The sequence below is a fragment of the Pteropus medius genome, unplaced genomic scaffold (genome assembly GCF_902729225.1).
Source record: "Pteropus medius unplaced genomic scaffold, Ma_sr-lr_union100, whole genome shotgun sequence".
Lineage (NCBI taxonomy): Eukaryota > Metazoa > Chordata > Mammalia > Chiroptera > Pteropodidae > Pteropus > Pteropus medius.
Window position 1 is genome coordinate 17045 of NW_024349125.1, and position 22856 is coordinate 39900.

Consider the following 22856-nt stretch of genomic DNA (forward strand, 5'->3'; position numbering starts at 1 on the left):
TCAGAACCCACGAAATGAGGGCCTACATCACAAATCTAAACCTAAGTCAGCCTGAAGTATGGGTCACATGTCACTGTCAAGGAAACCTAACACACACCAATCACAATCCTCCAACTCAACTTTTGCTAGCTTACTTTACCCTAGAAAATAGGGACCTGCTTTATAAGGAAATCTCTGACTTCCTAGCCAGTCACGCTCTGTTGCCATGTTGCCTCTTGCAACATTATAAAATATGCTCTTGCACAAAATCCCTCAGAAGAGTGCTCCACGGCTTGTTGGGCACTGTATGCCCCCATTCCATGGAATCTTCTCCTTTGAATAAAAGACATCAAATTCATTACTAAATTGTTTTAGTTTTGGCATTCGGCTTGTATATCTACTTCCTTGGCAGCTCTGAGTTAAAAAGCATGCTTTTGAACAGTTCAAAAATTTCCCTTTATAAACTTTATATTACAAAATTTCCAAACACATAGAAAAGTAGAAAATAGTAATATCAAATGCCCATATTCTAGAGGTAGAAATTCCTAAAAATTTTCCTATATTTAATTTTTCTGGTTATTTTTAAATTTCAAATATACAATACACTACGAAGTACTTTAATATGCATCTCTAAAATAAGTAAATTTGTCTACATAATCCCGGTGTTATTATCACAATTAACAAAAGCAACGTTAACTTCCCTTAATACCAGCTCCATATACAAATTTCCCCAATTGTTCTCAAATGTCTAGTTTTCTCCAACCAGGATCCAATGGAGAAGCACACATTCTATTTGCTAGTATGTCAAATTTTAACCCTTAATGTCTGGTGCTGTGGTAGAACCTGCGTCCCCGTTATTAGTACAGACTGTTACAACGTTTTATTACTCTCTAAACACACACACACACACACACACACACGCACACACACACACACACACACACACACACACGTTTGCGAGCGGTCGGGGGGTGGGATACGGTGGGTTTCACGGGAAATGTAGTCTTGAATGTCATGGATTATTGCGCAGCATTCTGGGACTGGATAGCCTGGGCTTCTCGCTGCGCATGTGCAGCCAGGCCCACTTCCCTGCTCCCGCCCTCTCCAGCCTCGCGGATGAGGAGGCTTTGCAAGTCAGGTGAGAGTGTTAGTGGTGTGGCCTTCTTCGCAGCTGAACAGCCAGCACGGAGATCTTAACTTATGCCCGACGGAAAAGAACAGGAAGTCCCGGAATCTCACCCCGAAAGCGCGATCCCTGCTACCTATCCCGGAGCCAGGCTTGGAAGTAGACCTGGGAAAGGCGGGAGGGAGCGGACCGCAGCCCCGCCGTCTCCAAGGACGCAGGTAGGGCTGAGTCCCGGTCAGAAGATGCTAGGTGCGGGCGGGGTGTGGGAGCTGACTGCAGCCGGCCGGGGGTCGGGCGGGGCGGGGAGGGGATGGATACCTTTATTGCCTATGGCGGCGGCCGGTCGGCGGCGGGAGGGAAGTCCCTGTTTATAATATTGATCGTGAACCTGATACAGAGTGCGCCTGGGCCTTGGGTCTGTGGTGATTGGCCGAACTTAGGAGCCAGAAGGACCTGGTAAATTCTGCCCCTTTTCACTTGGGCACGCGTCAGGTTTCTCATTTGAAATAATGATATTAAGAAAAACTGCTTTGTGGCGTTGTTCAGAGAGAACTCATAACCTGTAAAGCAGGGGTCCCCAACCCCCTGGGCTACGTATGGCCTGTTAGGAACTAGGCCGCAGAGCAAGAGGTGAGCCAGTGGAGGTGCTGCTGGGGAGCTAAGCTTCATCTGTATTTGCAGCTGCTCCAGTGCTAGCATCACTGCCTCAGCTCCTCTCAGATCATCTGGCTTTAGGTTCTCATAGGACCCCGAACCCTACTGTGAACTGTGCATGCCAGGGATCTAAGTCGTGACCTTCTTATGAGAATCTAATACCTGATGATCTGAAGGGGAGCTGAGGCGGTGATGCTAGTGCTGGGGAGCAACTGCAAATATAGTTTAACATTAGCAGAGAGGTTCGCATAATAAGTCACTTGCTTGCAAACTCCTATCAGAACCCTATCAGTGAGTGACAAAAAAGCTGCATCTGGTGGCAAGCTTTATAGTGGCCAGTGAGTTGATGTACTTCTGCTGTACAGCCACATCTGGTGGCATCTGATTCTGCATTATGGTGAGTTGTATATTTCATTATATATTACAATGTCATAATAGAAATAAAGTGTACAATAAATGTAATGCGCTTGAATCATCCTGAAACCAACTCCCTCTCCCATCTGTGGAAAAATTGTCTTCCATGAAACCAGTCCCTGGTGCCAAAAAGGTTGGGGACCGCTGCCGTAAAGCATTTATTTAACCAAATGCTAGTGAGCACTAATAAGTACTAGTTAATAAACCAACATGTAATGTTGGCTCCCATCATATTTGGAAGACAACTTTGTTTGTTTTTCTTTAGCATTTCATTTAATACAACCACTTTATTTATAGATATATCATTAAAAACTAAGAAAATGGGCTCAGAGGAGTGAAATTACAGACTCAAAATTACAAAGTTGAGGAAGTTAGGATGCAAATACAAATATGCAAATACAGATACTCCCAAATTCAGATTATTCCTAAGTCCTACCTACCTAAAACGCAGTGTTGCAGCCTTCACAGCACTAGCAGAGTGACTTGCACCCAAATCCCCAGGACTAAGATTGTAAAGTCAGTGTGAACTGAATCTCACTCTGTGACAAGTGTATTTATTCAGAGATTTCTGGCATGTCTCCAAAGCCTCTGGGTAAGATTAGGCTCTTGGCACTTCCTGCACTGTCCAGGCTTCCTCTGTCTTCAGAAGGCACAGTATGACATACTAGTGCAGTGCTGTCCAATAGATAAGGTGAGCCACATATATAATTTTAAATAGCCTAGAAGCCACATTAAAACTAAAAAGAAACATGTGAAATTAATTTTAAGAACATACAGCAGGTCCTTAATAACAGCATTTCGTTATAACGCTGATGAGGGGGAAAAATCGATTCCTGGCAGGGTCACTGCCTGTTGTGGAGTTTGCGTATTCTCCCCACGTCTGCGTGGGTTTTCTGCAGGGATTCTGGTTTCCTCTCACATCCCAAAAATGTACAGGTTAGTTTAATTGACGTGTTTATATTGTCCCAGTTTGAGTGAATGGGAGTGTGTTGTGAGTATACCCTGCAATGGAAAGGTGTCCTCTCCAGGGTGGGGTGCCATTTTGCATCCTGAGCTGCCAGGATAGTCTCTGGACACTTGAGACTCTAAACTGGAATAAGTGGGTTAGGAAATTATTATCTTTTTAAAATTAATCTTTCTTAAATACATGTATAGCTCACGTATATTTCAGTGTTTAGTATTAGAACTGTTTTTGGTCTTTATTTCGAAGTTCGGTGATGTTTTCATGACCAGAATTATGCTGTAAGAACTTAACTCTTGTTTATATCAATTAGCCTGTGGTAAAATTGGTTTTGTTATATGTCATTTCACTTAAAGTCGCAGTTTCCAAGAACCTGTCAATGATGTTAAGTGAGGATTTACTGTATTGTGTTTATCTTAATATATCCAAAATGTTATTTCAAAATGTGACACTAGTCACAGTCTAACAATGGGATGTAGCTAGTGGCTACAATAATGGATAAAACAGTTCTAAAGAATTCAAAAAAGAATCAGGTTAAGACCCTACACCAGTAGTTCCCAACTAGGGTGATTTTGCTCCCCAGAGGACTTTTGGAAATGTCTAGAGATGTTTTTGGTTGCCACAACTGGAAAGAGGATTGCTACTAGCACCTGGTGGGTAGGGGCCAGAAAGCTGCTAGACATTATACAATGCACGGGACAGCACCCCATGACAAAGAATCACCCAACCCAAAATGTCAGTAGTGTTGAAATTGAGAAACATTGCTCTCAATGAAAGTTTCTAAAGTTACTAAAATGAATTTGTTTCCTAGGCCTAAGTCTCAATGTCTCTGGAACAAAGCAGCTCTTGTGTGGCAGGAAGGAGAGAGCTCTGCAGACAGGAGTCCCACTTGGAAGAACAACATCTGACAGGGACCACCCTCACCAGAACTTCAGAACATATGCAGGAGAAACCAGAAAGGAGCAGGTCCTGATTTGCTCCACCAGAAGCAGTTCTTAATCACCTTGTCCAGAGAGAGCCAGACTTGGTGATGTCACCATATCCAGAAGCCATTACAGACTGTGTGACAGTGGAAACTATGGACTAGAAGGTGGTGAGCTGGGGTTGAGAGGGATGGGTGACCATCACGCTGCACAGATAAAGCCACAGCCAGAGCCAAGGAAATTCTGTCTTCAGTCCTTAAATAGTCCCCCATTTTTTCATTCCAGATTCTGAGCTACTCTCATACCATGCCCATCTCATGTGGCATCTAGAGATATACGGAACTTCCTTTATCCTGAACATGTAGAATCACAGAATGATAGTATAGGAAGCGATTTCTATTTCCAACTCTTAAAAACTTAAAAAAATATTGAACCTGAGATGTATGTCCCCTGGCACTGAGGATAGAGCTAGGAGCAAAGCCCAGTGTTGTTAAGTCACTAGTAGTCTTTCTGAGAAATCGCAACAAATTAAAACAAAAAGTTTTAAAAATATTTAATCATTAAGCATCTTATCTTTTTTTTTAGAGTTTTCTGTTGATTTTCTAACTCAAGGTGTAAGTATTAATAAGATATTAATATTAATCCTGTTTAATTTTTTGTTAATTACAGGGGGGACATACATTTTTTTAAATCAACGGGAAGATGATTTACAATTACTCAATGAAAAAGCAAGGTTACATCTATGTGATCATATTAGAGACATATATATTCAGGGAGTGCTGTCTCTGTAGTGCTTCCTGGCCCTTCTCAAGGGTCAGTGGAACATTTTTCCATAGAGAGGCCTTTTTGCCAGCCAGTGTGATGAGATTTTTAGGCAAGTGAATGCAGAAGCTCACGAGATTTCTCATGACTCTGTTCCTCTTTCCTTACCCCCAGCTTCTCTACACTCTCTCAAGAGCAGCAGAAAATGAATATATTTCAGGTGAGTTATTTATTAATTTTTTTTTATAATGGATTTTATAGGTGGTTAAGGAACTTTCCACTGACATGGAAAAATAGAAATGTATCAGCATCATCCAAGGAAGATAGAGAAAAGCGGATGAATAGCACAGCAGAGTTCTCATGCAGATAGATGCAGGTCTGCTGATGTTACAGATTTTCCAAAGTGCAACTGCAAATTTCTGCAGATTTTTCTGGTAGTCATGGTAGAGAGTCAGATAGACAGTAATAGTTTAAAGATTTGCATTATGAGAAGCTCAAACCAAACATTCCTCATGGAATCTATAAAGCTATCAAAGTCAGGAAAAATGTCTTTCTGGGTATTCATGTAGGTGATAGAGTAAATCTTTCCAATAATGGCCCTGAAATAAATGTAGGATTCTTTTACTTGTTCCTCAGTAGAGGTAGAGGGCTTGCTGCCAAAGCAGAGCTTTTGTTAACAACAGTTGTTCAGGAAACTTTTTAGAAGTTGAGGTAGACATTTTTCTGATGATCCTGCTGAATTCAAGAATAATACTTAGAATAACTGGAGGCTGGCATGAATGACTTATACATTCATGTCTTAAAGATATCTCTTCGTAAATATTTCTCTCAAGTACATGTCATAAACAAGTTGTCAGCAGACAGGTCTAGCAAATGTTACTATACTTTCATTTACACTTCAGTTCACTGTATGAGGCTTTGATGTCTCTCCTCATATCCTGTAACCTGCACTTATTAGTGACCTAATTACAGTCAATTCCAGTGGGCCTTTCCTAGTCCTTACTTTACTAGACCTGTGTGCAGTGCCTGACTGCCCCTACTCTGCTCCTCTAGAAGATCTCTTGTGTTAGTATCCTCTCCTGCTGTCTTGCCTCGTTTTTCTTTATGGAGTCATTTTCCTTCTCTTGCCTTTTCACATGTCTCATCCACAAATTTCCATTACTTCTCACTATTCTTATAACTAGTATTCTTGACTCATTTCATCCTCTCTTTGGTTTTAACCTTGATGTATTTGCTGGTTCTCTCAAATGAGGCTCTGCAGCCCACCCTAACCAATGGCACTTTTTTGTGATGATGGAAATGAGCTGTATCTGCACTATCCAAGGTGGTGGCCACTAGCCAGGTGCACGCACCCACCTCTTTCTTCACCTCCTCAAGCACATCTTCCACATGGGTTGTTCATCTAAATGCTTAATGAGGTAATGTTTTGTCTCACCTGTGTATAAATCATCTCAGTGGCTCCTTACGTCTATGCAATACAATTCCCACTTTCTCAGGATGACCAATTCAGGCTTTTCTTCTTTTTACTTTATTGCTGCTCTGCCTTTTTTGACATCTATTTATTGAACAGCCAGGATGTTCCAGGAAATTAACATGTGCTATAGTTACAGTTTAAACAATACAGATACTTTTCTTTCTTAACAGTGTTCACAGTCTAGTGGGAAATATGACATTTAAAAAATCCAGAATGTAACTTTATTCTAAAGCAAAACCAAACCTCATTTAGTTTCTTAGACACATCCTACTGTTCCTGACTCTGCTGCACATCACGTTCTCATTGTCTCCTCCAGATCGACCTTTAGAACTGTATCCTCATTCTGTTCACCTGGTGCTATGGCCTGAATTTTGCCCTCCCCCCACACAAATTTATATGTAGGGTTTTAGGAGGTAATTAGGTTTAATGAGATCATAAGGCAAAGACCATGTGAAGACACAGCGAGAAGGGGCCATCTGTAAACCAGAAAAAGAGCCTCATCAGAATCCAACACTTCTAGCCTCTAAAACTGTAAGAGAATAAATTTTTGTTGTGTAAGCCACACAGTCTATAGTACCTGGTTATGGCAGCCTGTACAACTAAGATACCTGGCTCTTTACTTTCTTTTTCTTCATTTAATTTTTAATTGTGGTAAAATACAGATAACATAAAATTTACCATCTTAGCCATTTTTTTTTATCTTAGCCAATTTTGAGTGTATAGTTCAGTAGTTTTAAGTATATTCATATTGTGCACCCAATCCCCAGAACTTCTTTCATCTTGCAAAACTAAAGATCTATACTCATTAGATAGCAGCTCCTCATTCCTCTCTCCCTTCAGCCCCTGGCAAACACCACTCTATTTTCTGTCTATGAATTTCACTAATATAAGTGGAATCATACAGTATTTGTCTTTTGTGGCTGGCTTATTTCATTAGCATAAAGTCCTCAAAGTTCATTCATGTCGTAGCATGTGTGAGAATTTCCTTTCTAAGGCTGAATAATATTGTATGGATATACTACATTCTATTTATCCATTCATCTGGTAATGGACACCTAGGTTGCTTCCACCTTTTGGCTATTATGAATAATGCTGCTATGAACATAGGTATACAAATATCTCTTCAGGACTCTGCCTTTGATTCTTGTGGATTGTCTCGATTTTGTTGCTTTATAGTTAAATGATCAATATATGGCTTTATTTCTAGACTCTTAGTTCTATTCCATGGATCCATATACTGTCCGTATGTCAGTACCACACTATTTTGATTACTGTTGCTTTATAGTTAAGCTTTGAAACCAGGAAGTGCAAGTCCTCAAACTTTATTATTTTTTAACATGTTTTGAGTATTCAGAGTCCCTTGTGATTTCATATGATTTTTAGGATTGACATTTTCTGCAAAAAGACCATTGGGATTTTGATACAGATTTTTCTGAACTTCTAGGTTGCTTTGGGGAGTATTATCATTGTAAAAATATGAAATCTTCCAATCCATGTACATAGGCTCTCCTTTCATTTATTTAGATCTTTATTTCCTTTCAGCAGTGTTTTCTAGTATTGAATGTACCAGTCACGCATCTTCTTGTTTAAATTCATGCACAAGTATTTTATTATTTTCTATTGCCATGGAATTGTTTTAATTTTTTTATTGTTCATGTCTAGAAATACAAATGTTTTTGTGTGTTTATCTTGAAAGTTTGATGGATTCATTAGCTTTAACAATTTTTTGTAGATACTTTTAGTATTTATAGAATGTATTTATATATTTGATCACATAGTCTATGACTAGAGATTTTACTTTTTTCCTTTACAGTTTTAATGCTTTTTCTTTTTCTTGCCTATTTGCTCTGGCTAGAACTTCCAGTACAATTAATAGAATTGGTTAAAGCGTGCATCCTTGTCTTATATCTGCTTTTTGGAGGAAGACTTCCTTTTAGCATTGTGTATGATATTAGCTGTGGAGCTTCTCATAAGTGCTTTTTATTGTAGTGAGGAAGTTCATTTCTATTCGTCGTTTAAATTTGAGTGTTGTTATCATGAAAGAGTGTTCGATTTTGTCAGATACTTTCCACATCCACTGAGATTATCATGTGGTTAATTTCCTTCATTCTATTACTGTGGAGTGTTGCACTGATTGATTTTCCTTTGATGAACCACCTTTGCATTCCGGGGATAAATCCTACGTGGTCATGGTAAATGATCATCTTAATATTCTGCTAGATTTCGTTTGCTAGTATTTTGTTGAGGAGTTTTGCATCTATGTTCACAAGGAATATATTGAACCTTAATCGTGTAATTTGTCTGGCCTTGGTTCAGAGTAACTCATAGAATGAGTTAGGAAGTGTTCCCTATTCTGCTTTTGAGAGTTGGAAAAGAATTTGTGTTAATTCTTCTCAAGTGTTTGGTAGAATTCACCAGTGAAGTTATCTGGTCCCAAGCTTTTCATTTTTGGAAGGTTTTTAATTACTAATTCAGTCTCCTTATACAGATCTGTTCAGATTTTTTGTTTCTTTTTGAGTCAGTTTTAGTAGTTTGTATGTTTCCAGGAATTTGTCCTTTTCATCTAGGTTATCTAATTTGTTGGTGTACTTACTTACTTATAGTCCTTTTTATTTCTGGAAGGTCGGTAGCAATGCCCCAACTTTAATTTCTGATTTTAGCGAATTTGAGTCTTCTTTTTAATCAGTCTACCTAAAGGTTCATCAGTTCTGTTGATCTTTTTAAAGAACCAACTTTCAGTTTTGTTGATTCTATTGCTTTTTTATTTGTTTTGTTTTTCTTTGCTTTAATCTTTATTATTGCCTTTCTTCTGCTAGGTTTGGGGTTTAGTTCACACTTATTTTTGTAGTTCCTTAACATATACAGTTAGGTTATTGAATTGAGATCCTTTTCAATATAAGTGTTACAGGTATAAATTTCCCTCTAAGCACTACTTTATCTGTATCTCATAAGTTTTGGTATGTTGTTTTCATTTTCAGTTGTCTAAAAACATTTTCTAATTTCCCTTGTTATTCTTTGATCTTTTGGTTTTCTTAAGAGGGCTTTTTTATTTCCATATATTTTTTAATTTTCCAGTTTTCATTCTCTTACTGACTTGTAGTTTCATTCTATTATGGTCATAGAAGATACTTTGTATGATTTTAATCTTAAAATATATTGAATTGGGGTGTTCACTTCATAAGTTATATAAATGTCTAATCACTACGTTGTTTACTTGAAACTAATATAGTATTGTATATCAACTGTAAGTGAAAAATAAAATTTTAAAAAATTAAAATTAATATAAAATAAAATGTATTGAGATTTGTTTTGTGGCCTAACATATGGTCTATACTGGAGAATGTTCCATGTGTACTTGAGAATAATGTTTATGCTGCTGGTGTTGGCCTGAGTGTTCTTATCGAAATCTTCTTGGTCTAGTTAATGTAGGGTGTTTTTCAAGTGTGCTTTTCCTGTATTGATCTTCTGTCTACTAGCTCTATCCATTATGAAAGTGGGATATTAAATTTTCCAACTACTATTGTTGACCTGTTTATCTTTTCAATTCTGCCCATTTTGTTTCATGTTTTGAGGTTCAATTGTTAGGTACATGTATGTTTATAATTGTTATATCTTTCTATTGTAATGGTCCTTTTACCATTCATTATAAAGTGTCTTTCTTTCTCTCTCTGTTCTTCTGTCTTAAAAATATTTCTCTCTCTCTCTCTCTCCCCCACCCTCTCTCCCTATCTCCCTCCTCCGCCCCGCCCCGAAAGTCTTTTTTATCTAATCCTACTATAGGCAATCCAGGTCTCTTCTGGTTACTGTTTACACGGTATACCTTTTAATAGTCTTTGACTTTCAAATTAAGGTGTCTTTGAATGTAAAGTGTCTGTTGCAAACAGAATATAATTGCATCATGTCTCTTAATTCACTCTGCTAGTCTGTGCCTTTTAATTCAAATATTTAACCGTTAACATGTAATTACTGATTTGTCTTCCATTTAGACATTTGTTTTTAGTATGTGACATGCCTTTTTTTTGTTTTTCTACTTTGCATTTTTGCTTTCTTTGTGTTAAATCTATTTTCTAGTGTACCATTTTAATTACCTTGTCCCTTTACAAAAATTTTTGTTATTAGTGGTTACCTTGTTGGTTACAATTAACATCTTAACTGTAACAGTCTTGTTGAGATGATTACCAAGTTAATTTCAGTAGTATACTAAAACTTTACTTTTCTATAGCTACATTCCCATCTCACTTTTTTGTGCTGTTATTGTCATCCAAATTATATTTTTATACATTGTGTGTATACCAACAGAGATTTCTAATACTGCTTTATGTAGTTGTCTTGAAATCATATAGGAAAAAAATAAATACAAAAAATACATTTATAGTGCCTTTTATATCTTTACTTCTGTAGTTACTTTTATGTACATAGTTTTCGTTATTTCTCCATATGGATTCGAATTATCTAATGTACTCTCATTACAACCTGAATTACTCCCTTATTAATAGTGTGCTACTGGCACATTTTCCCAGTCCTTGTTTATCTGGGAATGTCATAATTTCCTCTTCATTTTTGAAGGCTGGTTTTGCTGAATATTGAAGCCTTGTTTGACAGGCTTTCCTTTCAGCACTTTAAATATGTTTCTGGTGAGAAATCAGCTGTTAATCTTATTTGGAGCCTTTGGAAGTGCTGAGTCACTTCTCTGTTGCTGCTTTCAAGATTCATTTCCGCCCCTTTTGCTTTATCTTCTCCTACTCCTGCTTTGTGAATGTTGCTATATTGATTGGGTCCCACAGATTACTAAGGTTTTTGTTCATTTCTTTCATTCTTTTTACTTTCTGTTCTCAGATTGAATCATCTCAGTAGATTCAGATTCATATTCTTCTGCCTACTCAGATCTGCTACTGAGCACTCTAGGGAATTTTCCATTTCAATTATACTTTCAACTCCAGAATTTCAGTTTGATTTTTTTCATCACATATATAATGTATGTCTCTTTATTGGTGTGGTTTATTTGGTGAGAGCATTTTTCCCTTTTCTTTGGTTCTTTAGCTATGGTTTCCTTCAGTTCTTTGTACATGTCTAAAACAGTTGATGAAAAGTCTTTGTGTAGTAAATCCAATGTCTGGACTTCCTCAAGGACAATTTCTATACTGTTTCATACAATAAAATTTTTTTCCTGTGTATGAGCCATATTTTCTCATTTGCATGTCTCAAATTTTAGCTGACAACTGGACATTTAAAATATAATGTAGCAATTTGTAATTAGAATCTCCCCTACCTCAGCTGTTTTATATATATTCAGTGACTCTTTTGAGTCTATATTCTTTGTCATGTGTGTCCACTGAAATTTCTGCTCCATTAGCTAAATAGTTAGCTAATAATTGGACAATGATTTTCTTAAATACCTAGAACCAGTAAGGCTCCAAACTTTGCCAAGGTGCTCTATGTGTATGTTGGGGCATGCCTTCAACAATTACCCTGGCATTTTGCTACTCCACATTAGCCTTCACTTTTCTTGCACAGAGCCTCAAGGTTAACAAGAGGTAAGGATTTAGTGCCTTCTCAAATCTTTACTAAAGATGCACAAAGCCCAGGGCATGTGTGTCATCTTCTAAATTCCAAGGCGTGTGTCTGAGCTTTTCAAAGCCCCTTCTTGATAGCTCATTCTCAAGCTTTTCCTTTTAAGCTTTTTTAGTTAGACTGTTGTTTCCCTTAACTGCATAAATTGCCTGACATAGCCATGATGGTAAACAGTATCCCATGTTTTTTTTGTTTATTTTGTTTGCTTGTTTTACTATTGGCATGCTATTTGCAGTGGGTGAGCTTTCCGTCATGTCAAATGAAGACAACCTTATGAGTGAGGTCTTCCAGGGAACCACCAGAGAGGTAAAATAATGACAGTTCTCTGGGAATGGGACTTCTAAATGAATCTCAGTCTTAGGCACTGAGAACTTGGGTCTTAGCAGTTTATTACTTAGGAAAGATAAGGCAGTTAGTAGTGTCTGCTGTTCTTCTAATGCTGCAATGGGATCGTACCATTGGCCTCAAGCTATGTGTTTTGATGACTTTCCCTTATAGATTAAGTATTTTTAGTGGAGATATGGAGTATGGGTCTGAGTGGATTTAAGCAGTAACTGTTCTTTGCCTACACTAGCTAGCACCACATGGGACAGAAAGGGACTTCCTCTGAATTCTCCCCTAATCTTCTCTGTGACAGGATGAGTTCCTGGAGAAAATCCCACAAGAGGTAGAAATCACTCATCTGTGACACATAGCACTTTCCCAAGAACTTCACACTCACATTTGCACACACATGGCCTTTAACAGGTTGTTAAAAATTTTCAAGCTTTATCTTTCTGTTGTCCTTATGGAGTTTGGTAACATATAATTCAGTAAGCAAATGAGTGGGTCCTGATTCTCCCTACAGGTAACCATCTCTTCTGATTTCAGATTGTTTGCCACACAATTTCATTTCTCTGATGCGTTAAAAAACATGACATTAATTTTCAATTTGCCCAGCTTTTTTCTTGTTATAAGGATGTTAGTATAGTCATACACCACATAATGATGTTTTGGTCTATGACAAAACTGCATATATGATGGTGATATACCATATAGCCTAGGTGTGTATTCGGCTATACCATCTAGGTTTGTGTAAGTACACTCTATGATGTTCACATATGATAAAATCACCTAATGATGCATTTATTAGAACATATCTCCTTTGTTAAGTAGTGCATGACTGTATAGCTCTTTTCAGCTCTTTATATCTCTGACCAGAATTCAAAGCCACACTGTATAATTTTTTTCTAATTTGGTGAGACTTATTATTTTTGTTTTTTAATATACAAAGTGCACAAGAAAATAATTTGTTATGATCAGGTTATCCTATATATTTCAGTCAAGTTGGTTAATTATGTCATTTAAATCTGTATCAGTGGTCAGCAAATTTTTTATGCAAATGTCAGATAATAGGCTTTGTGGGAGATATGGTCTGTGTTGGAACTGCCAAACTCTACAGTTATCATTCTGTAGCAGCCATAAATAATACATAAACAAATGAATATGACTGTGTTCCAATCAAATTTTATTTATAAAAAAACAGTCATGGGCCAAATTTGGCCTCTGGGCTGTGTAGTCTGCTGACCCCTGCTCTAAATCCTTTTTTTTTTTTCCAGTCTGCTTGTCCTGTGAGTTACTGAGAGTTATGTTAAAACCACTGATTATAAGTATGGCTCTATCTCAGTTCTGTCAACTTTTGTTTATATACAGTCAATTCTCATTCTCAGTGGTTAAGTTTTAAGTCATTGTGAATGCTTAACTAGCAAATAATAACAAAATCGACTTTCTTTTGGTTAGTGATTACATCTGTATCTTTTCTCATCCTTTTACTTTCAATCTACATATATCCTTCTATATAAATTGTGTTTTCTTTGTTAATTTTATGCTGTCAATCTTTTCTTGAATTGGATTGGTTAATCCAGAAGTTGGCAACTTTTTTCTGTAATGAGTCAGATAATATACACATTTTCAATTTTGATAATTATAAGGTCTCTTATGAAACTACTAGGCTTTGCCATTTCAAGACAAAAGCAACTATAGAAAATACAAAATGACTGGGTGTGTGCAGTTGTGCTCCCATAAAACTAAATTTTAAAAGTGGCAAGCTGGATTTGGCCATAGGTCATAATTTGCTGCCCCTAGCCCAGAGTACGCCTAGGGTAATATATTTGGATGTGGGATAAAAATTGTAGGAAATTTTTTTTTTTACTAAAAAAATTTAAGCAACAAAAGCTTTACTAATGTGCTTATTGATGGTGTATGTATATAACTCATAAGTATATACAAATCAAGTTACAAACATTAAACTAATTAACTCCAAAGTATATGAGAAAATTAGATCCAAAATAAGCAGACATACGTATTTTCATTTGTTGTTTTAATCTCTTTACAATAAACATAAAAACTGTTTTCAAAGGTATTTTCTCTGTCACCAGATTGAACAGAAATGTGTTGTTGCAGGCATCAGTGTCATTCAAAGATGTGACTGTAGAATTAACCCAGGAGGAGTGGCAGCAAATGGGTCCTCTTCAGAGGACCCTTTACAGAGATGTGATGCTGGAGAACTACAACAACCTAGTCTCAGTAGGTGAGCATATAAGCATAACTTACCTTTGTAACTCCTTATAGGAGGCATTTCCTTTTTATGCACTAGTACATATAAACACTTTATTTAGATTTTAATATTATTTAGGCTTTTATTTCAGGAATATGAAGTAACTAAGCCCTGTTAAGGAATAGAAAAAATGTTTCAACTCTCAGTGACAAATTCAGTGAGGACCTTCATGTTGCTGTTCTTGAAATTGTTTCTTGCCTAAGTACTCCATTGTTCCCTATTTACAGGAAGCTGCATTTATAAACCAGAGGTGATATTCAAGTTGGAGCAAGGAGAAGAGCCTTGGTTGTTGGAGGAAGAATTCTCCAATCAGAGCTACCAAGGTGAGTCACTGAGCACTAGCAGACAGAATTATGTGGGGGTAGCTAGTTTCAGAAGGTCAGTTTAGTGACGAACACCTATGTATTTCAAGACTTCTTAAAAGGCACAAAGGCACAAAGGCACAAAAAACACCAATCAAAAGAAAATAATTCATAAACCTTACTAAATTAAAATTGAGAACTTTTTAAAATAAAAGATAGCATTAAAAAGATGAAAAGACACAGAGTACCAGAATATGTATACAATACAAGTAATCACAGAAGGATAAGAATTTTTGCAAGTCATTGTGGAAAAAGGTAGCAACCCAGTTGAAAAACAGGCAAAAGACTTTGAACAGGAACTTTTAAATAGCCATTAAACTTTTGAAAATGTGTTCAATCTCCTTAGTTTTCACAGAGTGCAAAAAATATATAAGGTGAGATAAGAAATATGTATGATATGCAGTGAGGTTAATAAGTCTGGTAATGCCAAGTCCTGGTGAGGATGTGAAATATTAAAGACCCTCATTAACTGACTGAAAATGTAAACTAGTAAGACCACTGTAGAATCAGGAAGATGTTATCAAATCACATTGAAGTTTTACATATCTTATAAACAAACAGTTGCTTTCCTAACTGTATTCCCTACAGAAAGGCATGATTGTATTTTCTAGAATGAATAAAAGACTATTCATATATCTTTGCCAAAAATTGGGCTCATCAGCAGTAGAATAAAGAAATAGTTGTATTCCTTAAGGGAGAATTATAAAGCTACATAAAATCTTTTACAGTGATTACAAACATAATATTAAGCAAAAGAAACCAAAAAATATAAATATGCATGTATGATTGTCAGAAACAGGCTTGGTTACATTTTTAGGAATTCATATATTGTTGATAAAACAACAGAGAAGGAAATTATTACATAAATATTAGAGTGGTGAACTCATAAGCATGAAGAAGTTGTAACCAGGCACGATCAAATAGGGATTTTTGCAGAGCCATTTGTGTACTATTTCTTGACATGGTTTCTAATTCCATGAGTGTTCACTCTATACTGTTATATTACACATGTAAGTTATATGCAGTATAAATTTCATGCTTAACAGAGAGTTAAGAGATGAGCCAAAAGTAGATATTTACAACTCATAAAACCCATCAAGGATGGGCATCCCGAATACATAAAGAATTTAGACCTTTCTTTTTTTTAATTTCTATTTTTCAGTTAAAGTTGACATTCAATATTATATCAGTTTCAGGTGTACAGCCTAATGGTTAGACATTTATATCATTTATGAAGTGATCCCCCTGATTAGTCTAGTACCCAATTTGGACTTTTCTTAAGTGTCGTCTTTACAGTAAGGTTTTCCATGATATCCTATTTAAAACTATACCTCTCATATCAAATTGGAATATGGAAATTTAGGATGAAGTGATCAGAGGAATTGATGATTCCTTTCATCAAAAGGAATTGATGATTCCTTTCATGAATTTTATACTTGTTTGTGTTACTATGACTCGCAGCTGTAAGATGGGTTAGATCCTGAGCTATAAACTTCTTCATTTAATCATGAGGCAGGTAGTGCTATCAATTTAATTTAGTGTTGAAGAACTGAATGGAAATAAGGAACGGTATCAAATTGGATGTAGACTCTTGAATAGTCTCCCAGTGGAGCCTAGATAAGGAAGGACCTATACTGTAATTTATTTCCTCAAACCAAACTCTTCCCCTGTTGGGGCTAGTCCATAATGCTTATTATCTCCTAATTTTTCTTATTACTCTACTTAAGTTTACAGTCCTTGTAGTCATCCCATTATCTGTTTTTTCAGCTCCCTAAAATAACCATTCCTATAAAAGCCTAATTTCTATATTTTCTTTTCTTTCTCTTCTATATCCAGATAAGAAAATCCAAATTATCACAATCCAAATACAAATCTGTATTTATTACCAGTTTCCCCACTCATTTTCACTAGATCAGTATTATTTTTTAAAGGAGGGTGAATATATATATGTTCACACACACATGAATTATTTAACTTTGAGAAACCAAAAACTGAAATGCAACATAAGGGCATATGTCTGTAAGCCCCACTCATAAGAAATGTAAGATTCATAAGATGCTTTCAATTTTTCTCAGTTTTAGAACATTACAGAGATGATGCCCTGATCCAGGGGGACAAGAAAATAAAAGCCAAACACCTGCAGCAAGTAACATTCGTCAATAATAAACCTTTGACTAGAGAGGAAGAGGAAGTTTGGGGAATACCATTTAATCTGCACATAGCTCCTGTTTCTTCAACAAAAATGTTTTGTAAATGCGACCCATGGGGAGTCAATTTGCAAAATATTCCTCAATTTATCATTAATAATAGAACTTATTTGGCAAAAATACCAGGTTACTGTAATGTCTGTGAAATTTTACCTTTCAAAATTAACTTTGAGAGAATTCATACTGGAGAGAAATTTTATGAATGTAATAAAAATAGGAAAACCCTCAGTTATGAGGAAAATCTTCCTGAGCATCAAAAGTGTCAACATTTGGAGCAAGCTTTTGAATTTAATGAAATTGGAAAAGCCTTCTTTGATGAAGCTGTCTGTATTACACATAGGAATACTCACACAGGAGAAAAATCCTGTAAAGATGATGAATTTATTAAAAACTGTGATAAGATAAATGTCTTTGACCATGAAAGAGCTAGGACAGGGGAGAAAAACTCTCATCTTAATCAATATGGAAAGTCCTTCTGTGAGAAGTCAGCTATCAAGGAATACAATAAATTTAACATGGCTGTGAAACACTATGAATGTAATGCAAGTGGGAATAATTTCAATAGGAAGTCACCTCTCCCTGAATCTCAGAGAAGTGTCACAGAAGAGAATCCATTGGTGTGGACACAAACTGAGGATAAATCCTTTGAATATTATGAAAATAGGAAATCCTACCAGATATCAGCCCACAAAGTACACCAGAGAAATCACTCTGAAGTAAAACCCTACAAATGTCATGAATGTGGGAAATCCTTCTGTCAAAAAGGGCATCTCGTTCAGCATCAGAGAATCCACACAGGAGAGAAACCTTTTGAGTGTAATGAATGTGGAAAGACTTTCTCCCAGAAGTCACACCTCAGTACACATCAGAGAATTCACACAGCAGAGAAACCCTATAAATGTAATGAATGTGGGAAAACATTTGTCCAGAAATCAACTCTCAGGGGACATCAGAGAATTCATACAGGAGAGAAGCCCTATGAATGTAGTGAATGTGGGAAAACTTTTGTTCAAAAGTCAACCCTTAGAGATCATCACAGAATTCACACAGGAGAGAAATCCTTTCAATGTAATGAATGTGGGAAAACTTTTGGCCAGAAGTCAAATCTCAGAATACATCAGAGAACTCACAGTGGTGAGAAAACTTATCAATGTAATGAATGTGAAAAATCCTTCTGGCAAAAAGACCATCTCATTCAACATCAGAAAACGCACACTGGAGAGAAACCATTTAAATGTAATGAATGTGAGAAAACTTTTGCCCGGACATCAACCCTCAGGGTACATCAGAGAATCCACACTGGGGAGAAACCATTTAAATGTAATGAATGTGGTAAAAAATTTGTCCGGAAGGCAATCCTTAGTGATCACCAGAGAATTCATACAGGGGAGAAACCCTTTCAGTGTAATAAATGTGGGAAAACTTTTGGCCAGAAGTCAAATCTCAGAATACATCAGAGAACTCACAGTGGTGAGAAAACTTATCAATGTACTGAATGTGAAAAATCCTTCTGGCGAAAAGACCATTTCATTCAACATCAGAAAACGCACACAGGAGAGAAACTATTTAAATGTAATGAATGTGAGAAAACTTTTGCCCGGACATCAACCCTCAGGGTACATCAGAGAATCCACACTGGGGAGAAACCATTTAAATGTAATGAATGTGGTAAAAAATTTGTCCGGAAAGCAATCCTTAGTGATCACCAGAGAATTCACACAGGGGAGAAACCCTTTCAGTGTAATAAATGTGGGAAAACTTTTGGCCAGAAGTCAAACCTCAGGAGACATCAGAGAACTCACAGTGGGGAAAAATCTCATGAATGTAATGAAAATGGAAAATTGTATAAGAAGTCAACCCTAAATATATACCAGAGAATTCAGGGAGGGATAAAACCCGATTGATAGAATAACTATGGAAAACCATTCTGACTGAAAAACCAACCTAGTTGACATCAGAAAAGTCACAGAGGAGAGCAACCATGTAAATATGAACGTACAAAGAATTTTGTCTCAAAGGCAACCCTGGGAGTATATGAGAATTCATACAGGTTTCTGTTTCTTTCAAGGTACTATGGAAGGCTTTGTGAATGAAGTCATGCCCTATTAGCTAACTCTCACATCACACGGGCTGGTAATCTGTTCACTAGTAAGAATTTCGTTTTTCCTCTAGGCACATAGCTAATCTAAATTTCCCAGTCTCCCTTTTATCTAAGTGGGCCTTTGTGACTGGCTAGGGGAATGTGGGTGCTTATGTTATATGCCGCATCCAGTTCTGACAAAAGACTTCCCTGATAAACTACCAGGCTTCTGTCAGAGTAAAATGGAGATGAGTTCCAGGACAACCTTGGGTACCATGCTTTAACATGGCACAACACAAGATAAAAGCCAGGGTGCCTGAAATATGTGGAACACAATTATCTTCCACATCTTTATCATTTGGATATTTTGTGAGCAAGAATTAAGCTTGTATTCTGTTGCGGTGTTATATGTTTGGGTCTATTTCTGCACATAATTTAACCATCCCTCTGCGAGGGAGACAGAATAGTACTATATAAGCCAAACTTACATCAGCCAGAGGGTGCAAACCTTATTCAAGGGTTGGTATGTTAAGGAGTCCCTCAAAGCTCATCAGAAAATTCATACGAAAGACATTCTTTCAATATAATGAAGTAGATGGTACCACCAGATACAGGGCTTTGGATGAACCTAAAAAGTTAGTTTTTTTTGGATGAATGGTGAGCAGCCATCATGCAGCTAAAGTAAATGACGCTTGCTTAATATTATGAAGCCACTCTCCTTCCATACCTCCTGGCACCTCCATATATCCCAACCTAGCTGCTTTAAAGGGACCCAAAGCCTTTGGCACATACCCAAGTATTCTAAGGTACTTTGAGGGAGGGGAAGAACTCAAGCTTTTATGGTTCTATAGGATATAGATACCCAAGTCAACATCTTATCAGTTCCCATGGAGGTAGGGGGCACCTAGATTTAGATAATGTCATTATCTAAATGACAGGGCAGGGTTTACAGTAGGGAAGGGAAATGAATGTGACCTTATAAACAAATGGGGCCCTTTGCACCCGTGCAATGTACTGTGATTACTCACATCTGGAAGTTTAGTAGAAATTAATATGCTATATGCTATATTCCAACTTCCCGAAAGACAGAATTCTCCCTGTCAGGCAGAGCTGCATGTGAAGAATTATCTGTGAGGCCCCACAGCCCTTAATGACCATTTTGGGCTTCAAGTCTCTGTGACTGATTTTGTTCATATTGGAACTTCTGGTAAACGGAAGTACCCTTGGCAGGAGTAGTTTGAGTTTATGCTCTAACAAGGTAACCAAGTATACTCCTTTTGTAAAGCAGCTATTAGCTTACTCTTAAGCTCTTTAACACTAGACACCTGACTCTGACTCACTGAGGCCTCTGACTTGATTCAGGGTGTGTCATCTTAGACTTACTAACAAGATGGAAAGGGCTTAGTACTTGTGTGAAATGGAACGTGTTTTCAAGAATACAACTGTCCTAGTCCCAGCAGTATCTCAGTCATACATGAAATGGTAGCAGCTATTCCTTGGAGAGGAAATTTATCCCCTACTTTGTTTCCTGAAGCAAAGCTGCTGGCTCAGTAGGGCTCTAAATTCATAGAGGGTACTCTAACTGGGCCTGCTTTCACTGATGGTTGAGCTAGTTGAAACCACTTGATACTATTACTATTCAACCTCAGAGCAATTATGCAGACTCTAAAATAATGTGTTCTCAACTCTAGCCAATATTCTCTTTGATGAAACTTGGTGTGTTTTTATGGACTCTTGGGCCCTTTGTCTATTTGACATGCCATTTATAATACTACAGAATAACAAAAGCACCCCTCTTTGGTGCTGCAACTGGGTGAAGTCACAGCTGCTGAGCGCAACATCTGGGTTAACTAGATGTCCAAAGTAAGAAACTATTCTCTGACAAACCTGACTGGAATCAAAGTGCTGATCAAGCCTTCACTACCCTGATTGCCATCATTGTTACCTGGATCAGTTATCATGCTGACATAACAACATCCACCATTATACACTAGATACAAAGTAAAGGTCTCTATATACTCCGTGGTTCATTTGAAGTAATTTGATATGAGTCTAATTTTTTTTCTTTTGGATTAATAGCCAATGCTCAATATACCATTTGATCACCCTTTCCTACTGATTTTAAATATGCTAAATTGTCATTTGTGAAGATATTGCATATAGCTGCTCATGACCCATTCCCTACATTCTGTTACATTAGTAACAGATCCTCCTTTTGTAATCAGGGTTGGCACATGCCTTATATGAGCCAAAATACCCCATCTTTCTGGCCCGATATCAAGTTTGGAAAAGAATACCTCCTAGGATGGTGGAAAGGTAACATCACAGACCAGAGCTGCCAGCAGCCTTGCCAAAAAGATGCATCTGCAATAAGAAGATAACATCCAGTTAGTGTTCTGTTCCCTGAAAATCAAGAGATCACTGTTTACTCAGTTTTTATGATAGTAATATAAAGTCATTCTTAAGAATTTTTTTCAGATTCTTAAGATATTTCAAATTATTTCCCTCACACCCCTTTATATATACAATTTTTAGGGTTATGATTGGATTTGCTATTAAGTTTAGGACCCAATCCACCCAGTGGCCTGAGTCATTCATTAGGAGGCCTGGTGACAAAGTTCCATGATGTCACTCAGGCTTTGTCTCCTGTCCCCTTGCTGGAGTAGGCCCACAAGGCACCTATCCATGTAATACATTGTCAACTGTAAACTCTGGTCTGTGCTGTAGTCATGACTGCACCCTTCTCCCTGCTTGCTTCATCTTTCCAGTCATGGACTTTTATTCCAATAGATGGGTGCCTCATCTAGAAATTCTGGATGGTCAGTTATCTGCCTTCCTGCATATTAAGGATCTTCAAGCTAATAAGTCTCAATGAGGGCAGGGATTTTTTAATCTGTTTTGTTCATAATGTATCCCAAGAGTATGAAACGGTCCCTCTAAATACTGGGCATTCAGAACTATTCTCTGAAGATAGAATTATCGAAGTGAAATATGAACATTTTTTTCCTTTTGATGCTGCAAATTCTCTTTTGAGATTATCATTTATGAAAAATTATTGCTATAAGCTCTCACTAAAGACTTCTGTTTTGGATATTAATACTGCTATAAGAAACTTGTTCTTAATATTTAGATGTGTACACTACTGTTCTTTAGATTTTCGTCAGACAATTTATTTTTCAATAAACTTTTCCAATTCAAAATTATGTCTACATAGCTATCGTTTTTATTAGAGCTCAGGCTTTTTTGTAAGCACCAATTCAAGCAGTTTTTCAAAACAACAGTAATGGTAAATCAGATTTTCAATACCAACCAAAGGGGAAAGCAAAGGAATTGGTTCTTGGGATCATCCCTTTAATCCACTGACCAGTAGTTACACTCATTTTTACTTCCAAATTATCATCCTGGCAACTCCAAGGAGAAGTTTTGTTTTGTTTTTGTTGTTTTTGTTCCCTCCACCCACCACCCCCAACCCCTCCCCTGGTTCAAGAATCTATTTCCTGGGAGAGATATCTGATCCCAAAAGAAGGGGCACAACACCTGTCCTGACCTGCCTTCATCTTTCCATCTTTCTCTTTTCTTGCCAAGTACATAATGCCTTTTTTTTTCCTCATAGGTCTCCCTGGAAGCCCAGCAGAAATAATATATTCTGTCCTCCTACAAGGGAAGCTTCATATTATAATGGGAGAGAAACAATTTGTTTTCTTGTTGGAGACTATATAATTTCCAAATACTATTAGACTGGCCAAC

At 37.1% G+C, this 22856-nt stretch overlaps 1 protein-coding gene across 7 annotated transcripts; it reads left to right on the plus strand.

Annotated features, from left to right (window-relative positions):
• Window positions 1-1047: 1047 nt before the first annotated feature.
• Window positions 1048-22312, plus strand: ZNF510 (zinc finger protein 510). Of its 7 annotated transcripts, XM_039880428.1 has the most exons (7): window positions 1048-1323; window positions 2041-2156; window positions 3946-4227; window positions 4994-5039; window positions 14307-14433; window positions 14688-14783; window positions 16898-22312. In XM_039880428.1, exons 4-7 carry the CDS (start codon window positions 5025-5027, stop codon window positions 18931-18933), a joined length of 2274 nt encoding a protein of 757 aa, XP_039736362.1. In that variant the 5' UTR covers window positions 1048-1323; window positions 2041-2156; window positions 3946-4227; window positions 4994-5024; the 3' UTR covers window positions 18934-22312. The 7 variants fall into 7 exon arrangements, with proteins under 7 accessions (XP_039736362.1, XP_039736363.1, XP_039736365.1 ...); XM_039880429.1 differs by lacking the exon at window positions 2041-2156 and having other exon boundaries at window positions 1048-1354; XM_039880431.1 differs by lacking the exon at window positions 2041-2156 and having other exon boundaries at window positions 14282-14433.
• The last annotated feature ends 544 nt before the right edge of the window (window positions 22313-22856 follow it).

Bases quoted from the DNA above. Each gene is read 5' to 3' on its own strand.
- ZNF510 (XM_039880429.1), top strand. The intron at 14,434-14,687 runs GTGAGCATATAA...CCCTATTTACAG, and splicing joins CAACAACCTAGTCTCAGTAG to GAAGCTGCATTTATAAACCA. The intron at 14,784-16,897 runs GTGAGTCACTGA...AATTTTTCTCAG, and splicing joins CTCCAATCAGAGCTACCAAG to TTTTAGAACATTACAGAGAT.